The sequence below is a fragment of the Electrophorus electricus genome, chromosome 22 (genome assembly GCF_041902795.1).
Source record: "Electrophorus electricus isolate QZ-2024a chromosome 22, ASM4190279v1, whole genome shotgun sequence".
Lineage (NCBI taxonomy): Eukaryota > Metazoa > Chordata > Actinopteri > Gymnotiformes > Gymnotidae > Electrophorus > Electrophorus electricus.
The window spans coordinates 7,067,023-7,090,000 of record NC_137518.1 but is presented as its reverse complement, the minus strand read 5'-3'; the positions used below and the strand labels follow the sequence as shown (position 1 = coordinate 7,090,000).

Genomic DNA, 22,978 nt, shown 5'->3' with positions numbered 1-22,978 from the left:
AGCTAGCTTACTGCATCCTTGCCTCCCTTAACTGTTGAGCATCTGCAAGGTTCACATGTACACATTGGTGAAATTCATGTATGAAATGATTTCCATCACAGGTGGTTACAGATTCAGAGGAGTTACATTGTAAGTTTTTGATACACAGTGTGTCCCATTATAATTCAAAAAAGCTGACATTCCCTCTAAGTGCTTACCTGACCACTGTACACAGTCCAGCACTCTAGTGTTGATAATACCACTAATTCTAACATGTTAATACTTTTTATGTTAGTATTCTATCACATGAACAGCACACTTATAAAAGCAGAGAAATGCATTAATTTCATTCCCTATAGTTAAAAATACCTGGTAAGTGAGAATTGGGAAAACGTGAGTTGACCAGTGAATTCTCTGAAAATTTCTTCCTTTGCTCCCCCAGGTACCTGGAATGAGACCACACAAGTGGCCATCAAGACACTGAAACCAGGGACCATGTCCCCTGAAGCCTTCCTTCAGGAGGCCCAGGTCATGAAGAAACTCCGACACGAGAAGCTGGTCCAGCTCTATGCTGTCGTCTCACAAGAACCCATTTATATTGTTACAGAATACATGAGTCAAGGTCTGACGATTAAAGTGCCCTTCTGTATGATTTCTGTATGATTTGTGTATGACTGTCAGGATTTATCAGTGAACATTTTAATGTATATGTAAGCTGCATGTGCTAGGTCCAGTCAGTAATCTATACCTGATGTTCCACTACAGGTAGCCTGCTTGACTTCCTTAAAGGGGTGAAGCAAAAGTATTTGCGACTTCCACAGTTGGTTGATATGGCTTCTCAGGTACAACATAGTAACATTAGTGTTACAAGAGAGTGTTTTTGATTGCACTTTAATCATGATTGCCAGTATTTTACAGTTGTCTTTATAAAAAATAATTTATAGGTTTATTCTATAAACCACAGTTAATAATAATTCTTTATGACTGATGTAATATAGTGTCAGTGAAGCACTACAGCTGGTCAGTTAAGGGAGCTTCACCCTTGCTGTGCATCAGATTAAAGTCCATCATAGAACTATCACTTTCATTAGCAGGCCAGTTCTTAATATAGCAGAACTGAAAACGCAACAAGATCCCACCCACAAAATATGTACCATGTTTATGAGGGAATTTGGAACATATGGTTTCTGCACTGCATGGTTAAGGATGTCCTTTGCATTTGGATTTTGTCACAGGATCCCCCCCTCCCCCGCTCGCTCCCTCTCTTTCAGATTGCTGCTGGCATGGCATATGTTGAAAGGATGAACTATGTGCATAGAGACCTAAGAGCAGCTAACATTCTTGTCGGCAACAACCTGGTATGCAAGGTGGCTGACTTTGGACTGGCGAGGCTCATTGAAGACAACGAGTACACTGCCAGACAGGGTAAGGACTCAGAGTGCCTTTCCATACCATCCAAGTGTTTACTGCATAATATCAATACTGTCACAACACTATGACATTGTAATTTATTTGTTCTGGTAATCGCTTTCTGATTGATAATGGCTGTTTAAGTCCTTTTATTAATTCATGTTGGAAAATCTAAACTTATTTACCAATTTGTCTGCCCCATTTCACTCTCAACAGTTGGTTGTCTGGAAAGAAATAGTATCAGAAAAGTTAGATGTTAAACATTGTAATCTGAGCCGTACTTTACACCTGGAGTGCCCAGCTCTGCTTGAATAACCAGAGTCCAGAACAGTCCAGTGATTTCCTTGTTTTCTCATTGATAAATCCGATAATAATCTGAATTAAGTATATTTGAGGTTGGGAAATGTCTGGTGTGTGCTGGATTCTGGCCCTTTATGATTGTGTTTTATCCAGGCTTTATTTGCTTTCATTTACATTTTTTCCCTTATTCACCCAACAACTGCATATGCAAGTTTAGCATGACTGGTGTCACTCTGTCTTCTTTATCCAAGGTGCCAAGTTTCCCATAAAATGGACAGCTCCAGAGGCGGCCCTTTATGGCCGCTTCACGATCAAATCGGACGTCTGGTCTTTTGGCATATTACTCACTGAGCTGGCCACCAAAGGGCGAGTTCCATACCCAGGTCAAATAAAAGTCCAGTCTTCTCCTTACAGAACTCATAACATGTAGATAAATAAACAGTAATTAGAACTAGTTTGAAATAGCAAGGTTACTATATGAGGCTTTATATAAGACCTTGTAAAAAATAAGTTTTTATCAAAGCATGACTCTTGGTGAAACTGAATACTTCCACCAGGTGACATCCATCTTATAATATGCTATGAATATGACTATGCTAAGATGTCAGTTTTACCAATATTCCAATGCCTCATTCTTATTTCATAAAGTGGAATATTGCCTAGTTGGAATACATTCTATTTTGGAGTGAAGTATTCCATTATGAGACCTGCAGTAATAATCCACTGTTTGAAAATTAATTTGCAGTCATAATCACACAGATATCTTTTTCCAATCCCTCCAGGAATGGTGAATAGGGAGGTCCTTGACCAGGTGGAGCGTGGGTACCGCATGCCATGCCCGGCAGAGTGCCCGAGCTCCATGCATGAGCTCATGCTTAGCTGCTGGCGTAAGGAGGCTGAGGAGCGACCAACCTTCGAGTACCTGCAGGGCTTCCTGGAGGACTATTTTACCTCTACTGAACCCCAGTACCAGCCTGGGGAAAACCTCTAGGAATTTCTGGTGTCATCGGTGGAAGGGCCTCGAAACTGTGGGTATGTGCATCTGCACACAGGTTTGTGTTAGAATACGAGGGGGGTCACAGAAAATCTTTCTATCGTGTATGAAGATTATGCATTTGTGTTTTGAGGGGGACTGAACTCCAAATGTGTGGGTATGTTCCTCTGTGCACAAGTTTGTGTATTGAAGAAAAGGGGGGACATGAAGCTTCCTTACATCATTTATGAAATGTAAGTGTGTGTATGTGTGGGTGGGTGGAGGATAGCCAAATGGTACGACTTTAATTTTTCACACAGCAGAGTACTGCCACATGCCCAAGGTGCCAAAGGATCGATCCACTTCTCTGTCACTTTCCTCTTTCCTTTCTTGAATTTTTTTTCCATCCATTTTTTCTTCACCCAGTCCTAGTTCTACCAGAACTAGGAGTGATCACTTATTGCATTTTATGGTATTACGCAGTGTAACTCTTTTTCATTGTACTTTTAAATGAAAGAGCTGTTGTACTTATTATTATGGGGCAGGTCTTTTTATACCACAAAACCTAAAAGGTTTTTTGTTTTGTGTTCAGTTAAAAAAAAATTAAGCCACAAAACCAACCGTGACACTAGCATGTGTGCCTGGACACAGCAAATTGGCTATGATTTATTGATGCCCTCTTGAATGAACAAATAAAATGTACTAGGTTGCACTATTTTAAAAAAAATCAGATGTCTGAAAGAAAAAGGTTTTTTTTCAATGTAATAGGGTATTTATTTTAAAATAATCTTCGTTGCATATAATCTTATGTTTATGAGCTCTTATAAGATTGTTACAGCAGAGTTTTGGGGTAATATTGCAGATTTGTAATTTGCTTGGTTCATAAATGTTAGAATCTTTTTTGTATCAAATTTTCTAAAACTTTGTACATTTTTACCCAGAACAGACATTTTTGTTCCTATAACAAATACAGATATTTCCTATGACAAATTTGAGATATATACAGGAGGCTCTGTAATGGAATTCAAACTCCAGACATTGTTTATGTTTACAGAAGATAATTACGTTCAGTTCGGTTGCTAATGAGTGTTAAAACAAATGCATAGTTATTTTGTACTATACTTAATATGCCTTACTACATGTTGTGGCTTCATCACACATTAAAGTGCAGACCATAAAATTGGCTTTGTCATACTAAACACTTTTAAAAGTATTTAAATAGGACCGCAAGCTACTATATTTTGACACAGATTAAAGATCGACCCTTTGAAAATGACTTGTATGGCTGATATTTTTGTTATAAGCATGAAACGAAAATAGTAAAACAGGTCATATAAAGCACTCTGCAATGTGTGGTTATTAAGTAGGAGTTTCAGAAGTGTGTTTTTGTTTTGTTTTTTGTTTTTTTCTTTCAGGAAATGAATCCTAATTTCCTCCCAAGGGATTATACATTTCTTCATATGTATTTTGGGATACTGTTGGAATTTCTTCTAATTATATTAGAAAGCAGAACTGCATGGATGTCAGTCTAGAACAGTGTGGTAAACAATGAGTAGTAAAAGATGTTGCCTGGAATTCGTAGGCTGTGGAGTCTTAAAGAAGGGTTACCTCTGACAAGGTTGTGTATTTTGAAAATGCAAGGCAGCCTGAGTGGGTTTTTTTCACCCTCCAGTCCAGAAGAATTTTTTTATTCATAGAGTACAATATTAATGAAATGATATAATGATGGTATAGTGGATGAAATTCCCTCGCAAAAAAAGTTTGTTTATTTTGATAGATGTAAATCTAATCTGACTTTTTGGTTAAAAAAAAATGTAAATAAATTTGGAGGGGCGGGGACTATCATTTCAGCTGAGCAAAAACGCTAATAGGGCTAGCTTTTTATTCCATCTGTGTGCACATTTTTACCACAGTGTTACTATGTACTAATTGGCATATGTATGTGCACTAATAATCATTCTCATACAAATCCTTAAAAGGTAAAATTTTGTATTGTTTTTACATAAAACAAATTACTAAGTGAGCTAAAAACATTTGGTATGATTTAAGACATATTATGCTGGAAACTAACCTAGCAAGTGTATTATGAGGTCCTTACAGAATATGTATTCAACTTATTCATGTTTGAGCTTTTTATAAATCCCTTAAACTACAAGATTTAATGCCATATTGCTTATAATAATGTTCTTATTATGATGCCCATATTTTCACACTGACTTAAACTAATAGTTAAACTACTGACAACATGTGTGTGTGTGTGGGGGGGGGGAACTTGATCACAAAACCTATTGTTAAAGAAAGCCATATATACTTTAACTGCTATTTAAGTATGTATTATAATGCCATTTCTGTTACTCATAATTTTGAAAATCATTAATCAAGCAGTTTATTATCTGTTTATTATCTTTTTGAGTTGTCAAAAAAGATTTTAATATGAGTATTGTTTAATAAGATTTGACTTATTGCTTTTTTTTTTCTTTTGTGTGTGGTGAAGGTTTTTTTCATATGTGAAATGTTGACTCATGGAATGGTGTAAGGTTTCTGATGTATCCATTTAGCTTACCTAGTTTTAGGACTGTGCATGTTGTGGACATTGTGCTAATTACTAACAAACAGCTACTTTATAAATATTCTCATCCTGTAATCATTATTGATTATAGTGATGCAATGTGAAATTTAGGCAGGAGCATTTTTACTTTTTAAGAAATCATTTTGTTGGTTATGATGTTTGTTGCAGTTCTGTTTTATGACTTTTTTTGTTGGTTATGATGTTTATTGCATTTATCCCTTTGGTCAAAGCTGAGATATTTTTAATAATTGCCACATTTGGTTAGCTGTAATTAATTGTAGCCAAACCAAACTAAATCTCTTGCTCACAATTTTCTTCACATTATGTGTTCGTATTTATGTTTTATTCCTCAGCATTTCCCAATTTTGACAGCATCCATGTTGTATCTATGATAAACTAACAACTTCAATTAAAAAACTATAGCAATAATGACATGAGGCATTTCAACTTGGCCATAGAGACATAAGACCATAGATTTAAACTGTCAAGGTCTGGTTTGGAAACCCTAACTATATACAAATCCCACATTCATAATGTTCACTTCCATTTTTTTTCTGTGGAAGAGCAAAAATACCTTTTCTTCTTTACTCATTATCCATGCCATACATTAATTTATTTTATTGTTCTCAGGTATCATCATCTAAATTAACTATTTATCATTCACCTGGTTTTGAAGGGAGCAACATAACTTGGTTCTTTTTTTAATTCACCGTGTAATGTATTGTTGCTTTTCTTGCTTATAACAGGAGGCCAACATGGATAACGTAGTACCTCTTCTTCTTTTCACTGATTCAGTGATGGAGATGCTGAATGTGAAAAGATCATTAAATTGTCAATTGCCTCTTTCTGTAAAATCTGAGATCAGGGAGGAACAAAGCATTGGAAGCTTTTGTGTGGCAAAGCAATGTTTGCATCAGATGTTTTTGGTTGAAATTGTATGTTTTATACTATCAGCTCTCCAAGTTGTTTCTGCTCCAGATCTGCATGAAGCATTTAGCTGTCATTGTGTCTGTGCAGTTACTTAAAAACTACTTAAGTTGTTTTTGAGTTGTTGAAATCATATTTGGTAAGATGGTAAATATGAGTGTTTCTCAAAGCCTATGCATACTGGCCTACCATGCCTGAATTTTTTATTATTAACCTCCAAGTTGTAAGAAAAGAAATAATTTTTGTATTTTTTCCCCCCCCCAAATCGGTTTGTTCAAATGGGTCTTGTTCAATTGTATGTCATTATCAGTGGATGTGCAATAAATAATAACTCAAGGCCATTTTGTAATATAGATCTATGTGTTTGACCAGTTTTCATTTAAATTTAGTGGGGTAATTTGAAAGGGTCTTTTAAAAATGCCATTGATGGTTGAGATTTTTTTTACAATTGGCAGTCATAATCACTTAAATAAATCTTGCAGCTACTTCACCATGAAACCTTGCACATTCCTGTGGCATGTGCAGGTACAGTATGTGAGCGCAACCGTTCACCTGTCAAAATACAACCACATTTTGACACAATTCACCATTCCAAAACTAAGTCTTGCTTGGCACATTTTCCAACTTCCCTATTCTAGAACTGAGTCTTGCATGACTCACAATTACTGTCCAGTGAAGAATTACTGGAGTTGTGATGTCAGAATGTGCAGGCTTATGTAGACAGACTTGCATGAACAAAATATGCCTTGAATCCTTTAACAATCCCATCAAAACACTCAAACATATTAGTTAAAACCTCAAATCAGTTTGGTGTTTATGTACCTTAAAAGAATACTAATATTGTGGCAGAGTTTTTTTTTATAAAATACGTACAGCAAGTATGTTGCGCTATACGTTTAAGTTTAGAAGTTCCATAGATGCCTCACTATCATTTTTTTCGATTAATATTTTTGCACATTAAATCACTAGAAGAAAATGTTCACTTGATAATAAGTAGAGCAGTTTATAGACAGGGTATGACATGAGGCCATGGCAGAAAAAAGTCTCAGATAAATTCAAAAACTAATAAGAGTGGATGAGGGAGAGAGAGAGAGAAATAAATGTATCAAAACAATTTAATGCCTTTTGCTTCCATGGGAGTGGCTTTACAAAGGTAGTGTAGGCTATTTGTGTTTGTACATGTGTAAACTGAATGTTTTAAGAAAGGCAGGTGTTCACATTAAAATATTTGGCTAATTGTGGCCTTGCTATACAACAATGCAAGTAAACTTTATTGTGCCACTTACATCTCTCTGAGTCAGTAGATCTGTTTTGAAAGATCACACTTGTGTGTGCTTAATCCAACTACCCCCACTTCCCGTTCCATAGAATGAGCTTCTGTGTTCCACAATTGAAAAAAGATTTCAGCGTTGCCACTTCAGCACAACTGATGGCAATAACAGAATAAAATAAAAAACTGAACCCATGAAAACGTGTAAATGAATTTAAATTATGCTGTATCTGTTGGCTTAACCTCTATTTTTCAGACACTGTCACCAAGCAAACCGACGGGAATCAAAGTCCATGCACCAGATGATGACGTCATGGCTGCAGGTAGCAAAGAGAACCTGTTGGCTTGAGGAAGAAACCGTAAGTGGAGCCAGAATTGGAAACCCATCTAAGAAAAACAAGATGGTGACTATTAAACTAGAAAAGTTTGAAATTTAAAAGCTTTCAAAGATTGAAATACATCCGAATGTGGCAATTAAGAAGTTCAATATGAGCATAAAGCAGGCCTAAAATGCATGCATACTCTACAGTTTTAATGTATGCATTCTAGTGTTCAAGAGCGATGTAAATAATCTCTGGGGGCTGTTCAATGCCGTCCTCATCAAATTCCAAATGGATGTTCACAAACAGCAAAGCAAACACGGAATGGATTCAACAGCATCACCTGTGGCAGCACCTCTGGCGTCTGTAAACGAATTGTAGGGAACGTGCGCGTTCCCGCTGCTCAACGACAAGATGGCGGTGGCCGCCGGATCAGGTAAATTAATTTCGAAATGTGTCACTCATGTAATGTTCGCTTAATCTTGTCCTAAAATACAAAGCTGACGATACAGATATGCAGATATGTTGCTTTAATGAACTCTTTGTATAAGCTGCGAATAAATGCATTTTCAAGTTGCGCAGAATCGTGATTGTATCATATTAGTTAGCTAGCTAGCTAGCTAGCTAGCTAGCATTCATTTCTGAGCTTGAGCTTACTCTGCCGGGTATGTTATTAGCGATAGCAAGGCACTTAACCTAAGACAAATCAAACTGTTTCTCTTAGCTAACCTTTTGTGACTGTTTCAATTAAAACATATGTCCCTTGACTGTAGTTGGAGCAAGCGTTGCGTTTTGCGTTCTTGGCGCTTTCCCGGTCAACTGGCTAACGTGCTAATTAGCTAGCTAACTTATTCAATTGCAGCGTCATGATACGGAGACGCCAACTCAACCTGCAAAACGAGCTGGGACATTCTTGGTAACAGTATCGCTAGCTTGGCTAACCCTAGCTGCATGCATGCTTTCCGTTAGTTTTGCGGGCTCCTAAATAATCAAGGTAATAGAGACGTACATAGTTCCTATTGAGTGTCAAACCGAAACCTTCATTGTTGTAATAAAATGTATTTTAATCGAAAGGATATTACTTTGAACTTTAACGGGTTAAGTTGTCTAGCACGCAGGTCTAGCTAGCTAGATACATAGGTTAGCTATCTACAACCCGTTTTGTCTAGCTTGACGCTACTGATTAACGATAGTCAGGGTGTGCACTACTACCTAATTATATTTACTGTGCAGCTGGGAAAATATCGATTTTGAATTTACTTATAAAGTAACGTATCTGATGTCAATTCATCACAGTAACGTGACAATGTTTTGGTTAATATGATGATGATAAAATTAAAAATGTCATGTCTGGATATGAAGTTGCCGGCACAGTGCGTGTGGTTCATTTTCATCACATTGCAGCTGTAGTTCGTTTGCCTATTGTTATATCCTATTCATTCAGCTACGTTACGTGATCACGATTGTAACAATTGTTTGGAAAATATCTTAAGCAAATGCGATGGAATCTTAATGACCCGTTGCCCCCGTGAGATACCGCATAATAACTTGGTATCCTAGTAGTTTGGAAAATGATCACTCAGCGGGTAGTAGATACAGATTGTACCAATCAGAGGAATTGTGAATAGCTATTAAATGTAGTAATAATCATTTTCCTCTATATTTATTTACTGTCAGCAACAACAAAGATTCAAAGTTTTATGGTCATCATTTCTGTCATCATTAGGCACACAGATCATTTAAAGTGTCAGCGGTCCATTTCACAATCCTGGGTCCTTGGTTCCATCAGTCTGCATACATTTGTTTTAGGCGTCAAAGTCCCTCGTAACTTCCGGCTGTTGGAAGAGCTGGAGGAGGGCCAGAAAGGTGTTGGTGATGGAACGGTGAGTTGGGGTCTAGAGGATGATGAGGACATGACACTCACACGCTGGAGAGGCATGATAATTGGACCTCCAAGGGTGAGTTTTATTGGACCCCTGCCAATAATCTCACCTTGTTTTTTTTTTCCTTTTTTTGTCACATTGTCATGATTTTAGGACACATCGTTTAGTTTGTAAAATTGTCTCAAATGTAATGTTCCTTTTTTCTTGATGGATATTTTATTCATTTCTTCCATCTCTCAGACTACAAAAGCTAAATTGAATTGTTATACTGTATAGTTTATAGTGCTGCCATTCTGAGTAGGCAAACAAGGCCTGTTTTTGTACACCTCCTAGGTAATGCATCAGTGCCAGGCACGATGGCACCATGGAACGTGAATGCAAAGCACTGAACTGTATCATGTAACAGTCCACATGCCTGACCAGATGATGCGTTGAATAATGACTTGATAGGGGAGATGCTGTTGCATCTTCAGTGACCAGACATTGACAGCATGAGGGCCAGTTGGGACTGTTGTCAGGATCCTGAATCAGTAATGCTGAGCAGCACTTTGACACCCCGCCCCCCACTTGATGCTTTGTTTTAAGCATCAAAATTCGTTAAGCTGTAAAGTGTTTCTATCCTGTGAAATTTTAACTGCTGAAATATTTTTTATTTCAGTATATGAATATCTTAACATCTGATTATGGATTGAAGTCAGTTAACACAGGTTCATGACTTGACCTTTTTAACAGTATTTGATATCTTCATAAGGCCATCTAATTTTAAGCATGGGTAACTGCTGCTTCTGTTCTGTCTGACACATTTTATGTTAATGGGTCCTTTTTATGAGTATTTTCATATTTCATTAACCTTTTCTTGCATACATGTCCAGACAATCTATGAGAACAGGATGTACAGCCTGAGGGTGGAATGTGGACCGAAGTACCCAGAGACTCCTCCTTTTGTCCGATTTGTGACCAAGATCAACTTAAACGGTGTGCATAACTCAAATGGTGTGGTAAGTATTGCATTATTATTAAAATGCATAAGCAGTGTATGAATACCCATAAACATTTATTTTGGCTCTTGCTGTTTTTATTTTACCATCTAGGTGTATGCCCTATGGAAGTAAATGAGGAGGTATATTGTTAGAACTCTGGAATATGGAGAAAATGTGTTTTCAGAGACAATTTGCCTTTAACTTTCAACGCTACAGAGATGGCAGGTTCTACGAAGATGTGCATGTTTTAATGTCAGAAGCCGATTTGCAGCATGAGACTGTGTATAATGAGACATACAATAGTCAGCTTTTATCTCTATCATATAATGCATAGTAACTGCTAAAGTAATGACTGAAAGAAAGGATTCACAAAACAATTAAAGATGAAATGTCTTGTGGCCATAGGGTTTTGTCAAGAGTAGTGTCTAGTAGAGGTCTGAAAACTTGCCTCTGCTATTCTGTTTTTGTAATTTTGGTAAGTGCTTTCTCATTGACCAGTCTGAATTACCCCATGAACCTCCCATTTTGCCTTCATTTTGCCCATTGGCCTCTGCCTCAGATGTGTTGTAATGAGGGCAATGACGCATAATTTACATTGTTTTCATACTGAGCAAATCATTGTGTCCATTGGAGCCATGTTGACAGAGGGCATTCACTGTAGACACAATACATTTAAAACAGGACTTTTATACACTTGTATTGGAGTAAACATTTAAATTAAGCACGAAGTCACCTCCTTGTTCGTCATTTGTGTCACTGAAATGTTTTCATTGTTTTTGGCAAGTACCAGAGAAAGCTGATAGCCCCTGTTAGCTATGACTCCATGTAATACCTCACTCCTGGTGACTGTTGGATTCTCTTAGGTTGACATGCGGGCAGTGTCCTCCCTGGCAAAGTGGCAGAATTCCTACAGCATCCGTGTAGTCCTGCAGGAGCTCCGGCGACTCATGATGTGCAAGGAGAACATGAAACTGCCCCAGCCTCCCGAGGGACAAATCTATAGCAACTGAGCACAGAGGCTACTCCTTCATCTCCCTTTCACCTCTAAATTCTCTATTCAAAACGCACGCGCGTACACACACACACACACACACACACACACGCACACACACACACACGCAAACACATTTGCAGATTATTCCTGTTCTTTTCCAAGACTTTTCAGACTTTATCAGCCCTTTCTCTTAAATGCCATGTCCTTGTTCCTTCGCTGCAGCTGCCAATGAGCACTCCGCTGCCGGGTGCTCCCATTGCACAGAAAATGTGGATGCACCGGTGTGCCCAGGCCACCATGCAGACCAGACATTACAATACAAAATACTGTACATCTTACTAATCTTTTTTAAGTCTTTATTTGTTATACATGCAGATTGTAAAAATAACATAAATGATATTAAGTGTAAGTCTCTGTTCTGTGTTCTTCAAATGCTCAGTGCCACCAATTTTTGTTACAATTAAAATTAGGCAATGCATGTTGGGTGTAGAAGGTTGCCACTGATAATTTTTGATTTAATGTTTTCCTTTATAAACACCATTTTAAAGTTAAAGCTACTGGCAGCTCCTCGTTCCTGTATGGATTTGGTCACAGAATTAACTTAATTATTGTATTCAGGGCCATTAGGTTATGAAAATGTTTACATTTATCATCTGTTATGGAGATTAAAATTGATGTTGGAAGGGATGGATATTTAGCAACTCTTGGCAGTCCTCTTTGGGTATTTTTGATTGGGATTGTTTAGCTATTTATGATAATGCTTTATGAAACAGCAATTTTCTAGTCTTGCTGTCTGTAAAAAACAATATTATACTTTAAGATGAACTGGGCTGTGGCAACAGGTTCATTAGTTGTCTTCTCCCCTGTTTACCTTTATTATACATCAGATGGGAAGGGATGCAAGCATTTTAATTGCTAGGTGGGATGTTTTTGTGATGCCTCATCATCATGAACGATTGTATGACTACTTTCCCTAGTAATTCTTCATGTTATGACTGAAGACGTGCAGTGTGCCTTATTGACATGCTGCTGCACATGGCCAATGAGTTAGCTTGGTCAGCTTTTAGTATCTTCTTTTGTATGTATTCATTTCAAAATACGCTTATTATGAGTTCACACTGGTGGGTAATTTACTTTGTTTTAGCAATTTATTGTATAGTCTGATATTTTATAGTAGTAGTCAACTTTTCCCATTACAGTTTTGCAGGTTGCAGCTCCCAGGCCTATAGGTCATTAAAATGTATAGATTAATGATAAATTAATTATTCAAAGTGAAAGTTATAACAGCATGCCCCATGCCTTGTAAATAATAGCACAACATTTCTAGTTCATTAGCGTTTTAGTTTAACGTAATTTCCTATATTTAGTATAATTGTTATAAGATTTCTCTTAATGAGTGACTAAATGCTGAACGTCCTTTGATTCCAGCATGTTTCAGCATATCGTTCGGAACATGCTTACGGTGAAACAAAGCCAGTTTTATCAGATATGAATACAGAAGTTCTTTGTTTATATATATATATATATATATATATATATATATATATATATGCAGTGGTAGTGTTAATAAAGCATGCTTCGGATCTAAACTTTTATGGGAATTACATTTTTAAAAAGATAACCCGAAAGTGAAGAATTTTGTTTGAAACCAACGTGAAAGGATGCAATTGCAATTTCTCGCTTACATTGCTCGCGCATGCGCAGACCTTAGCTAGTACAATTTTGCACTACGGACTCTCATCAGCTGAACACAGTCTGCCTTGTGTGCCATATTGTCTCTGAGACAGCAAAAATATTCGTTATCATATCTTAGAAAAGAAAGAAACTGACACCACGCCGGCGAAGAAGATTCCCCACCAGCTAGTTTCATCTAAAAGGTAAAAGCACTTCTGAATACGGCAAGGCATCTTCTGTGAAACTTCTCTAAAGGCGATTACTACTGACGGCTAAGCTATGCGGCTAACTAGCTAGCTAAATCAGAGCAAGAGTTTGATAGCAGCGGCGAAGTAGCGTGGATGGCTACCCGCCAATATAAGGCAGCAATTGTTAGCTTGCTAGGCACTTGAGCTGACTAGCTAGCTGTGCATGCAGAGCATATTAGTTAGCTATCTAGATGGCATTTCCTCGATGTCTGCATGACATTTCCATTCATGGGAAACTGGCTGCCAGTGTTTCGAACCAATTTCCTTTTTAAACCAGTCAACAAGTTATTTTCTTTGAGTGTTAGCAAGGTAACTTGGCTAATGGTGATTAACTAACAGGCACCAATAACTAGCTAACCTAGGTCCATTTATGTAATAGTTCGAGAGCTAATAAGCGGTTAGCTAGACAGGTAGCCAGCCTACTTTATGCTCTGTTCATACGGTTAACAGCAGTAACGTTAGTCGGGACTTTGGTCAGTCTTCCATAACTAGTAACAAGATGCCGGTTAACTTCTGCTCTACAAAACTGCTAGCTATCGTAGCTTAGCTGGCTAGTGTTGGCAGAAACCATAGCACTCTTAGGCTTCGATCCTTACCCCTAGCTCCCTGACCTGACTCTCCTACAGATTATCATAGAAATTTTAAACGGAGTTGTACGACCTATATCGTCAAACAGTTAGTTTGCTAGGTATATAACTAGCTATGTGTGTACCGTATGTAGAAAAAAAATGCATAACGTGCTACTCAGATGGCTTTTAGATAGATAGTTGGCATTAGCCAACGTAAGTTAATGTACTGCATGGCCTAAACCTGCCTAACGCTATATTTTCCAAGCCTCGGTGAATAACTCTTGTTTTTTTAGTTTTATCTTTTGCGTGACATAGCTAGCTGATCTGATGGTAGGGAATGTGCAGGAGCAGGATTGTCTAAGAAAAATAGCTAGCTAGGTAACTCGCTACCGAACTGAATGGCTTAAACGTAATGTATCTTTCGTAGCATAGTGTAATACATTCGTTTGTTCGGATTTCACCAAAATATAGACCCTTTCACGTCACACTGGCATGCAGTGACCGATACAATATTTAAGCCACAGGACAAGCGTGTTGGATAAAACTATGTTAATACAAGAAACTGCTATTTCTTTTACTTGAGATTTGGCAAGGGTACTACGTGAAACTTTAACCAACCACAGTTGGAATCATAGAATGCTCTTCTTGAATACATTTGATTTTAATAGTTTAAGAATAAATCATATATGCGTCCTTTCCTAAGCGGCTGGAATCTTCTTACTGAAATGTCCCTGCCACTTCGTAGTGACGTTCTTAGATGTAACAGATTGTGTGGAATCTTCAATTCGTCATGCTTAAGTTTTGTTGTGGAGCCTGTTTAAAATTTGTTGTGCCTTTCAGTTAAATGCAACCAGCACTTAACTTTATAAGATACTACATAGCAAATGGAGTAAGTGATCTTGGGTTACTAAAAGGAAGTTGGCTGCATCCTAGATTTTGGTTTCGCAGTTTCAGATTTAACATGGAAAGACTTTCCCTCCACAATCGCTCTCTCTCTCTCAATCAGTTGGGTGGGTGTGCATACATCGTGTGAGGTATCAAGATTTAAGGTTTGAATTGATGTAACAGCATTAAAAGATCAGATATCTGCACTGTAGGCTTTTTGATGCTTTTCGTAGTTGATCCTGGTGAATAAATATTGCCAAACACACGGGATAATGGGCAGGGAATTCAGTCTGAAACTATAAATGAAGACAAAATGCTCACTTTTGTTTAAGAATGGTTTTTATGAATCTAAATCGGCTTCATACCTACTGACTTTCCAATTTGATTTCACTGTTAGAGAAATTTTCAATGTTGAGGTCATGCCACAAGTCTAGCAAAACTCATGGTTTTATTCCTTCATCTTGATTGTTTGGTGTAAGGTGATCAGGAGAGCTGCCTTAAGTATGTCTTTTTCTTATCTTGATTCTATCCTTTTCTTGTCTTTTTCGGTTAAAATCAACCATGTTTAAAATTGCCATAAGTTTTAAGTCTTAGCTCGGGCACATAGTAACATGGATATTAACAACCATTTGGTGAGCTCCTTCTGGCACCAAACAGGAAGCAGCAAAAGTGGGTACAAGAACAACCCATGTGGGTAGATGATACCTGAGACATGGAGGAGACTCTGGGGAGGCACGACCAATCCACTGCACACAAGGGCATTTGTGGCCAAAAGCTGCTTCTGTTTTTGCTCCATTGTTCAACAGTTTTTCTTCCTGTAAATTTCCAACAGCAGCATGATGGGAAATGATCTCAAAAGAAATCTAGTTGCATTCTTGCAAATAGTGACCCTGCAATATGCCCAGTCTTTGCAAAATCAGTCTGTCGATAATGACACATTGTCTTTATATGTGAAAGGTTGTCAAACTTTAGTCTTTTAGTGTATGATGAGCAATAAGAACATTGACAGTTTAGCAATAAATAGTTTTACTTCACTTGATGCATATTAATCTATATATTTTTTTATATATAATAAATCCTACATCTGGTGCCCAATGTCCTCAAATGAGTGTGGCTTAACTGTTTCACAAGAGCACTGTTAACAGTAAACTGAGTAGTACTGCTGTTTCCATTCCTACAGTTGTTCAGAGGTGCCACCTCAGTCTGTGGCCCGCTGCCGGTGTGCTGTATTGTTTCCTCTTCGTGGCAATAAACCCTACTCACCTCTGCCAAGCTGTCGGACATGTCAGGACCTGTGCCGAGTCGGGCCCGCGTTTACACAGAAGTGAACACGCACCGTCCCAGAGAGTACTGGGATTATGAGTCCCATGTTGTTGAGTGGGGGTACGTTACCCAGATAATTTTAGGTCAAATAGTTTCTTTACAAGATGGCTCTTGGGGATGTATTTATTACTAAGGTGCTTTTTTTTAAAATGGCACACAGTTTGAGATTTTCTTTCAGATTGGGGTTGTTTGTGGCTAAAATTCTTATCAGTAAATTTGTTTTATAGAAACCAAGATGATTTCCAACTGGTCCGCAAACTGGGGCGAGGAAAGTACAGTGAGGTGTTTGAGGCAATCAACATAACAAACAATGAGAAAGTTGTGGTAAAAATACTCAAGGTATGTCCAGCATGATCCAGTTTGTTATAATGTGCAAAAAAAGGCATGAGGAGTTTGCAAATGTTATGAATTATCTCCATCAGCCTGTGAAGAAGAAGAAAATAAAGCGTGAGATAAAGATTCTTGAGAACCTGCGTGGGGGCCCTAACATCATCTCCCTTATAGATATTGTCAAAGATCCAGTGGTGAGTACGGGTTTTATTTATGCAGTAAGGAAGCCTTTGGTCATTTGAAGCATATTGAGTTAATATTAGTAGATCCTGAGAGCTATTAAGTGTGGATCAGATTTGTGATGTCTATGATGTTCATAATAAAAAAAAAATCAAATGTATTTCCTCATATTAAATGTCTTTTAAACGGCTAACAATTGCTGATTAAATAATTGTCATGTTCTGCAGTCCCGAACACCTGCCTTGGTTTTTGAACATGTAAACAACACAGACTTTAAGGTATGCTCACAAAACATGTCTTTACATTTTATTGATGTTCTTCTTTTAAATTAAATTCTATTAACTTAGAAGGTGCGCGTGATAAAGGCTTCAGGTTTTTTTGCCGTTTTTCTTGTAACTGTGTTCTTCAGTCTTGGACAGCCAGTAATTCCATTTAGTTGTTCTTGCCTGGACACATGAGGTCATTACCCTCTGAGCATGTAGTTATACTGTGGTTTTTGTAGTGCAACATGGGAGAACATTCAGTGCTCTGATTGGACCAAATTGGGGATAAAATAAATGGTTTTAGAGAAATTCTGTTCCTGTACCCCGATAATGTAAAAGTCCTTACCCTCCCATTTTATTGTATGGCATGATTTATTTATCTTTTTCTCTCCTCAGCAATTGTATCAGACACTGACAGACTATGACATTCGGTTCTACATGTATGAGATCCTAAAGGTGAAAACGAATGATTTGTCATTTTGACTTTGACACTTTCAGAATACTCTCTAATTCAACTTAATTTTAAATTGGTCTCGTACTTGTTATTGCTATTTCATAGGCTCTTGATTACTGCCATAGTATGGGCATTATGCACAGGGACGTGAAACCACATAATGTCATGATTGACCATGAACACAGGAAGGTAATAGTGTATTATAAGAAGACATGTTTGTCATTACATATTTTAGTAATTTTACAACATGCACCTTTCACAGTTCTTGTTTTTACTATATTCACTATTCCTAGTTGCGTCTTATTGACTGGGGTCTGGCTGAGTTCTACCATCCAGGGCAGGAATACAATGTCAGAGTTGCTTCTCGCTACTTCAAAGGACCAGAGCTCCTTGTGGACTATCAGGTCAGCCTTCTGAATTCTGTACATTGCCTATAGCACCACCACCAAAGAAATTAAATCTGGGACATAATCTTCATGCTTTTTACATTGCAAAAATGTCATGTATTGCATTTATATATTTCAGATGTATGACTACAGTCTTGACATGTGGAGTCTTGGTTGCATGCTGGCCAGCATGATCTTCAGGAAGGAGCCCTTCTTCCATGGACATGATAACTATGATCAGGTATATATCTGAAATATCTTGGAAGTCCTAGCACCAAATAGATGGGGAAAAAATGTCTTCTTGCTAGCCTGCATTATGGTAGACATTTTAGTGTGAATACATGCTCAATTTAAAAAAAAATATCTGATAAATACCACTTGGTTCTTATCTCTTTGTAGCTGGTAAGAATAGCCAAAGTCCTTGGAACTGAAGACCTCTATGATTACATTGACAAATACAACATAGAACTTGAACCCCGCTTCAACGACATCCTCGGAAGGTTGGTGCTCTTCTGAAGTGTCAGAAGGAAGGAAGAGAACAGTTAAAGACAGTTTTTGAACTAAAGAGTGTTGACTTGTTTGAAGACCTCTTGTGTTTGAGGCCGTGGAAACATGGAAGGTGTTGTGCTTGAAGATTTTTCAGCCTTCCTTGCCTCCATCCTTCACTCCAGGCATTCTCGCAAGCGATGGGAACGCTTTGTCCACAGTGAGAACCAGCACTTGGTGAGTCCTGAGGCCCTGGATTTCCTGGACAAGCTGCTGCGGTACGACCATCAGGCCAGGCTAACTGCACGAGAGGCCATGGAACACCCTTACTTCTGTGAGTGCAGTTTTATTGTGCGGTAGCTGGGACTTCCATGTAATCTTGGTAATCTCAAAGGAGATGTGTGTCAAGCACACTTTAGTTATGGGCTCGTTTTTGCCTTTACAATTATCAGACATTAATTGTAGATATGTTCTCTATGAGAGTTTGGTGAAATATGCCACCTCAATCATATAAAGTGAGCAGTTCAGTGATGAAATTTTCCCACTCTGCAAACTGTCAGATACAACATTTTAAAACATGTTTTTGAATGTTTTTGGTAATGGGTCTTATAAAATCTGTGTGTGTCTGTGTACCTGTGAGACAAGTAATAAGAGCAGCAATGAGCAGCAGCCAATGAGAGTACGAGAGAGAACTTGTTCCATTGCTCCTTTTGTGTGTGTATATATAATGATTCGGCTGCATTTTAAACTTGTGTAAACTTAATACTCAGATTAACAGCCAAAAATAAAGATAAATCTTGTTTTAGTTATTACAATTTAGGAAAGCATTTGTTTTGGGTGGAGGAATGCCTTTTTCTTGGCCAAATCTAATTTTCAATTTTTTTAACATTTGAATGAATGACTGACTGATTCTGATTTTGGCCAGTTCCGATTTTCTTTCTTTCTAAGAATTATGAAAGACGGCATACATTCCTTCTCGATATATTCTTTATATTGAATTGATTACTCCAAAATACTTTGAAACCTGCTGTCTGAAGAGTACATTTGACAGCTAAGTGTACCTCTTTGATTATGCTCCACAATCTCTTATTGTGCTTGCTTAGTTCTACTGAGGTAAATTAGTTCACTGCATTCTGTGAAATCCCAAATCAGGTACTGCTGTAACTATTAGACTAGTTTCTTGTCCTCTGAAAATGGCAGTATTTTAACAGTAAACTCTTGGTCATGTTTTGAGTTAGTGGATATGCCAGGCCATATTAGCTAAACCGCACAATATGAAAGGTGGTTGTTTTTTTGGGGGTTTTTTTTTAATAAAGTTGCAGTTAGTTCTGGTGCAGCCATTAGTTTTGGCAATCATTTAAATTCTCATTTAAATGAATTTATTCATTTAGCTAAAATGTTTGAATTGCTTGCTAAATTTGAGTTTTTCGAAATTGTTGCAAATTTAAAGTTGTATGCTAAATCAAGCATTATAGTTTTATGCCTATTAAAACCTCCTCTGTATTGGAGAACATCTCAGTAAAGCTGCTTCTCTTGGGTCTGCTGTCCTTGCAGATCCTGTTGTAACGGACCAGTCTCGGATGGTAGGCTCCACCAACGTGCCAGCAGCTAACAGTGCAGTGAGCACAGCCAGCATGATCACAGGTGAGGTGCCATGCCCCAGACACAGTCCTCACTTCCAGATCTGTTTCCCTCTTTCCCTCTGATCTCATGAAGAGTTGGTGAGCGAACTTGGTCGAGTGCTTCATTTTTGTTTGTAACCCACACCTTTTGTCCGAACAGGAATAGCTGCACTCCCAGCTTCCACGGCCCTCGGCCCCCTGGCGGGTTCACCAATCCTCACAGCTGCCAACAACCTGAGCACTCCCGTGCCAGCCACTGCGGGTGCCCCCCAGTAATGCCGCTTGTGCCTGCTTACTTGACTTCCCATGGCCCCTGTGATCAGGTGATGAGTCACTTGCCAGTTTGCCAGGGCACACCCACCACCTCTTGGTTCAGGGTGCGGGGAGCCTCTGGGATGACACCCCCACCCAACCCCACCCCCCAACCCTGGGTCTCCTAAGCTTCACCTGAACTTAAACAAACTCTGTACTCGTTGGACAGTTTACCTGAAAACATGGACTGTATGAACTACTTTGTGTCTGAGAGAATGCGTGTGTGCGTGTGTTGCCGACAGGTTCTTGTGGCAGGTGTGTCCTGGAGTGCAAGTGTAAAAGTTTGCTCGTTGTTCAAAAAGCGTTTAACACGCATGAGTGACAATGATGTTAAGCACATTTTCCCACCATGATCTACAGACCACAAAACATGAACAAGCTTAGCTTTTACTTTTAAAAGGGATGGAACACTTTGGACCAAACTGAGGAGCACACATAATGTGACCTGGGCCCACAAGTATGAACTGTCTCTTCAGTACAAATGCTGATTTAGGATTGACTAATTGCATTCACTAGGCAAGATGATAAAAAACGATCCTAGGTCAGCATTCATACTCCACTTTAGTGTGAAATTCATACCACCTTTTAACAACTGTGGCCATAGAGTTTTAAATGTACTGGTGCTGTATTGCTGCAGTTTTTGTTGTTACAACACTCAATTTGTACTCATGAACTTACAGAGCAGTATTTTAAGTGTAAAGCATATATTTTGATTCTGCTATTTCAACATTATCATTTGGAGTACTTGAGTGCCCACTGTGGAAATCTGTTTAATATGGCAATACGCTCTCTAATTAATTTTTTTTTTTTTTTTTTTTTTGCTTTTCTTTAAACTATTACATATTTATAGTTTTGAAATTTCCATTGTATGGTTGTGGAAAAATCCCATTGAAGTTTTTGTGATTGAACTTCTGATCAGAAGTTCAATCTGATGTTTGGAATATTGGATTTTGGAATATTGGTGAAGGGTTTTGTAAGTTAAAAACCACTGAATAAGAATAATAATAATCTAGAAATGTTTCTTACCCCTCTCCATGTTTTTGCTCTAACATGGCTAATGGCACTACAGCAGGTAGTCACTGTTCTTAAGGGCTTGGTTTAAAACAAAAAAGTGCAAAGAATGTGGTCCAGTGTGACCCCTGAGGACTGGGTTGAGAAACACTGTTTTAGAACATCAAGGCTAGTGATGTAGTACAAAAGATATTGCAAGATGATTCATAGATGGTGTGGTCGAAGGGTGCAAACTGCATGTCTGGCACACAAGATTTACCTTTACACGTGTGGCATCTCTATTTGCATCTACTGTTTAGACTTCAAAAAAAAAAGTAGCACTAATTATACTTCAGTATAGTTAATTCACAAGAAAGCCCTAAGGTGGTGTGCGGTGGGGGTTTTTTTGGTGTTTTTTTTTCTCTCCTTCTCTGAGTATTCAGGAATGCCAGTTAGGCCGTGCTCTGGAGTGTCATATGAAAATGTTTGTGCGTTTAAGGATGTGTATGTGAAATTTTTTTTTTTTTTTCATTTCAAGCTTCCACATTTTTGTAAACAGTATTCAGATACATCCATACAAACCAAGAACAACCCAGCTATATATTATTTTTTGCATATGGCTGCTTATGTAGTGTCTCTGACTCAAGAATAAAATCTAGTTAACTGTAAACATTCTCATTCATACTACTTTCAATATTTCAGGTGATTCTAAAGCAAAATGGGGCGAGGGGAGATAGTGACCTCACTGACCAGTGGTGGAAAGTAACTGATCACTTCAGTTAAACCAAGCCAGTTTTGTTAGGTTTTTCTTTTATTTTCTACACAAAATAGTTTTAAAGCAGGTATTACTTTCATATGGATAGTATTTGAACAAATTACTTTTTTAATCCACTACTTTTAGTCAACTGGCCAACTAGTTATATGCTGCACACATTTCACTGTGTATTTTTCATTTCTGCATAGGTTAGCATTTTATGTTGGCCATCAAGATATTGGATCCTTGGATGAGTAAGCTTCTGTTCAAGTATGTTCTGAAGCCACAGTAGTCTTTATATTGGGTAGTTTTGTCAGTACTCTTTCCACCACTGTCAGTTTGAGTGTTGTGCTTACAGTTTAACCTATGGCTCTACAAACAGTAAATGTGCCACTTACCAATGAACTGATGCCTCGTGTCTACAATTTAGAGGCCTAGGGAACTGGTGGCATTCTCATTGGATGAGAAGGGTCTCTCTCCCACTGCTAAGCCACGTAGCAGACATTCAGGCCTCTGCATGGTGCCTTGTGTTGAGGAACTTCTGCATAATTGCTGCTCAAGGCTGCTTACTTAGCAGGCTTCATAGCTGGGAGGCGAATGTGCCTCTAAACTCTCACCACTGAATTACCTACACCAGTCAGCATACTACAGACTTGACAGAGTTGAACTGGAAAGGGGGACCAGAAAAGAGCTGTAACACTGAGATGCCTCTGTTGCATTTTCATCTCAAGAGACCAGGCATGCTTCTGGTTAATATCAAGCAGTATCCGATGGGACCTGCGCCAAGTGTCATTTTATTTATATATATATATATATATATATATATATAGACATGCTCAGACCCCTCACATTCATTGGTGCACCATCTTATGTGGTTTTATGAAAGATGAATAATAT

At 38.1% G+C, this 22,978-nt stretch overlaps 3 protein-coding genes across 5 annotated transcripts in view; all 3 read left to right on the top strand.

Annotated features, from left to right (window-relative positions):
* The window catches only part of LOC113572439 (proto-oncogene tyrosine-protein kinase Src-like), a 28,006-nt gene extending 21,496 nt beyond the window's left edge, over positions 1 to 6,510 (top strand). For both annotated transcript variants that reach the window (XM_027002017.3, XM_027002018.3), the window contains 5 exons: positions 422 to 601; positions 745 to 821; positions 1,251 to 1,404; positions 1,941 to 2,072; positions 2,472 to 6,510. In XM_027002017.3, the coding sequence (XP_026857818.1) occupies positions 422 to 601; positions 745 to 821; positions 1,251 to 1,404; positions 1,941 to 2,072; positions 2,472 to 2,680 (752 nt within the window). In that variant the 3' untranslated portion in view covers positions 2,681 to 6,510. The remainder of the gene's footprint in view (positions 1 to 421; positions 602 to 744; positions 822 to 1,250; positions 1,405 to 1,940; positions 2,073 to 2,471) is intronic.
* Positions 6,511 to 8,073: 1,563 nt separating this feature from the next.
* On the top strand, positions 8,074 to 12,158 carry ube2v1 (ubiquitin-conjugating enzyme E2 variant 1). Of its 2 annotated transcripts, none has more exons than XM_081705714.1 (4): positions 8,074 to 8,184; positions 9,558 to 9,631; positions 10,504 to 10,629; positions 11,475 to 12,158. In XM_081705714.1, exons 1-4 carry the CDS (start codon positions 8,163 to 8,165, stop codon positions 11,619 to 11,621), a joined length of 369 nt encoding a protein of 122 aa, XP_081561840.1. In that variant the 5' UTR covers positions 8,074 to 8,162; the 3' UTR covers positions 11,622 to 12,158. The 2 variants fall into 2 exon arrangements, with proteins under 2 accessions (XP_081561840.1, XP_026857762.1); XM_027001961.3 differs by having other exon boundaries at positions 8,093 to 8,184; positions 9,558 to 9,706.
* Positions 12,159 to 13,327: 1,169 nt separating this feature from the next.
* csnk2a4 (casein kinase 2, alpha 4 polypeptide) lies at positions 13,328 to 21,642 on the top strand. The gene is made up of 13 exons (XM_027001960.3): positions 13,328 to 13,482; positions 16,162 to 16,364; positions 16,532 to 16,643; positions 16,727 to 16,828; positions 17,042 to 17,092; positions 17,474 to 17,533; positions 17,637 to 17,720; positions 17,825 to 17,935; positions 18,057 to 18,158; positions 18,317 to 18,417; positions 18,589 to 18,737; positions 19,958 to 20,047; positions 20,186 to 21,642. Exons 2-13 carry the CDS (start codon positions 16,264 to 16,266, stop codon positions 20,299 to 20,301), a joined length of 1,179 nt encoding a protein of 392 aa, XP_026857761.1. The 5' UTR covers positions 13,328 to 13,482; positions 16,162 to 16,263; the 3' UTR covers positions 20,302 to 21,642.
* Positions 21,643 to 22,978: the final 1,336 nt, after the last annotated feature.

Bases quoted from the DNA above. Each gene is read 5' to 3' on its own strand.
- ube2v1 (XM_027001961.3), top strand. From the start codon at position 8,163: ATGGCGGTGGCCGCCGGATCAG. The intron at 8,185-9,557 runs GTAAATTAATTT...CATTTGTTTTAG, and splicing joins GGCGGTGGCCGCCGGATCAG to GCGTCAAAGTCCCTCGTAAC. The intron at 10,630-11,474 runs GTAAGTATTGCA...GGATTCTCTTAG, and splicing joins TGCATAACTCAAATGGTGTG to GTTGACATGCGGGCAGTGTC.
- csnk2a4 (XM_027001960.3), top strand. From the start codon at position 16,264: ATGTCAGGACCTGTGCCGAGTCGGGCCCGCGTTTACACAGAAGTGAAC. The intron at 16,829-17,041 runs GTGAGTACGGGT...CATGTTCTGCAG, and splicing joins ATATTGTCAAAGATCCAGTG to TCCCGAACACCTGCCTTGGT. The intron at 20,048-20,185 runs GTGAGGTGCCAT...TTGTCCGAACAG, and splicing joins CACAGCCAGCATGATCACAG to GAATAGCTGCACTCCCAGCT.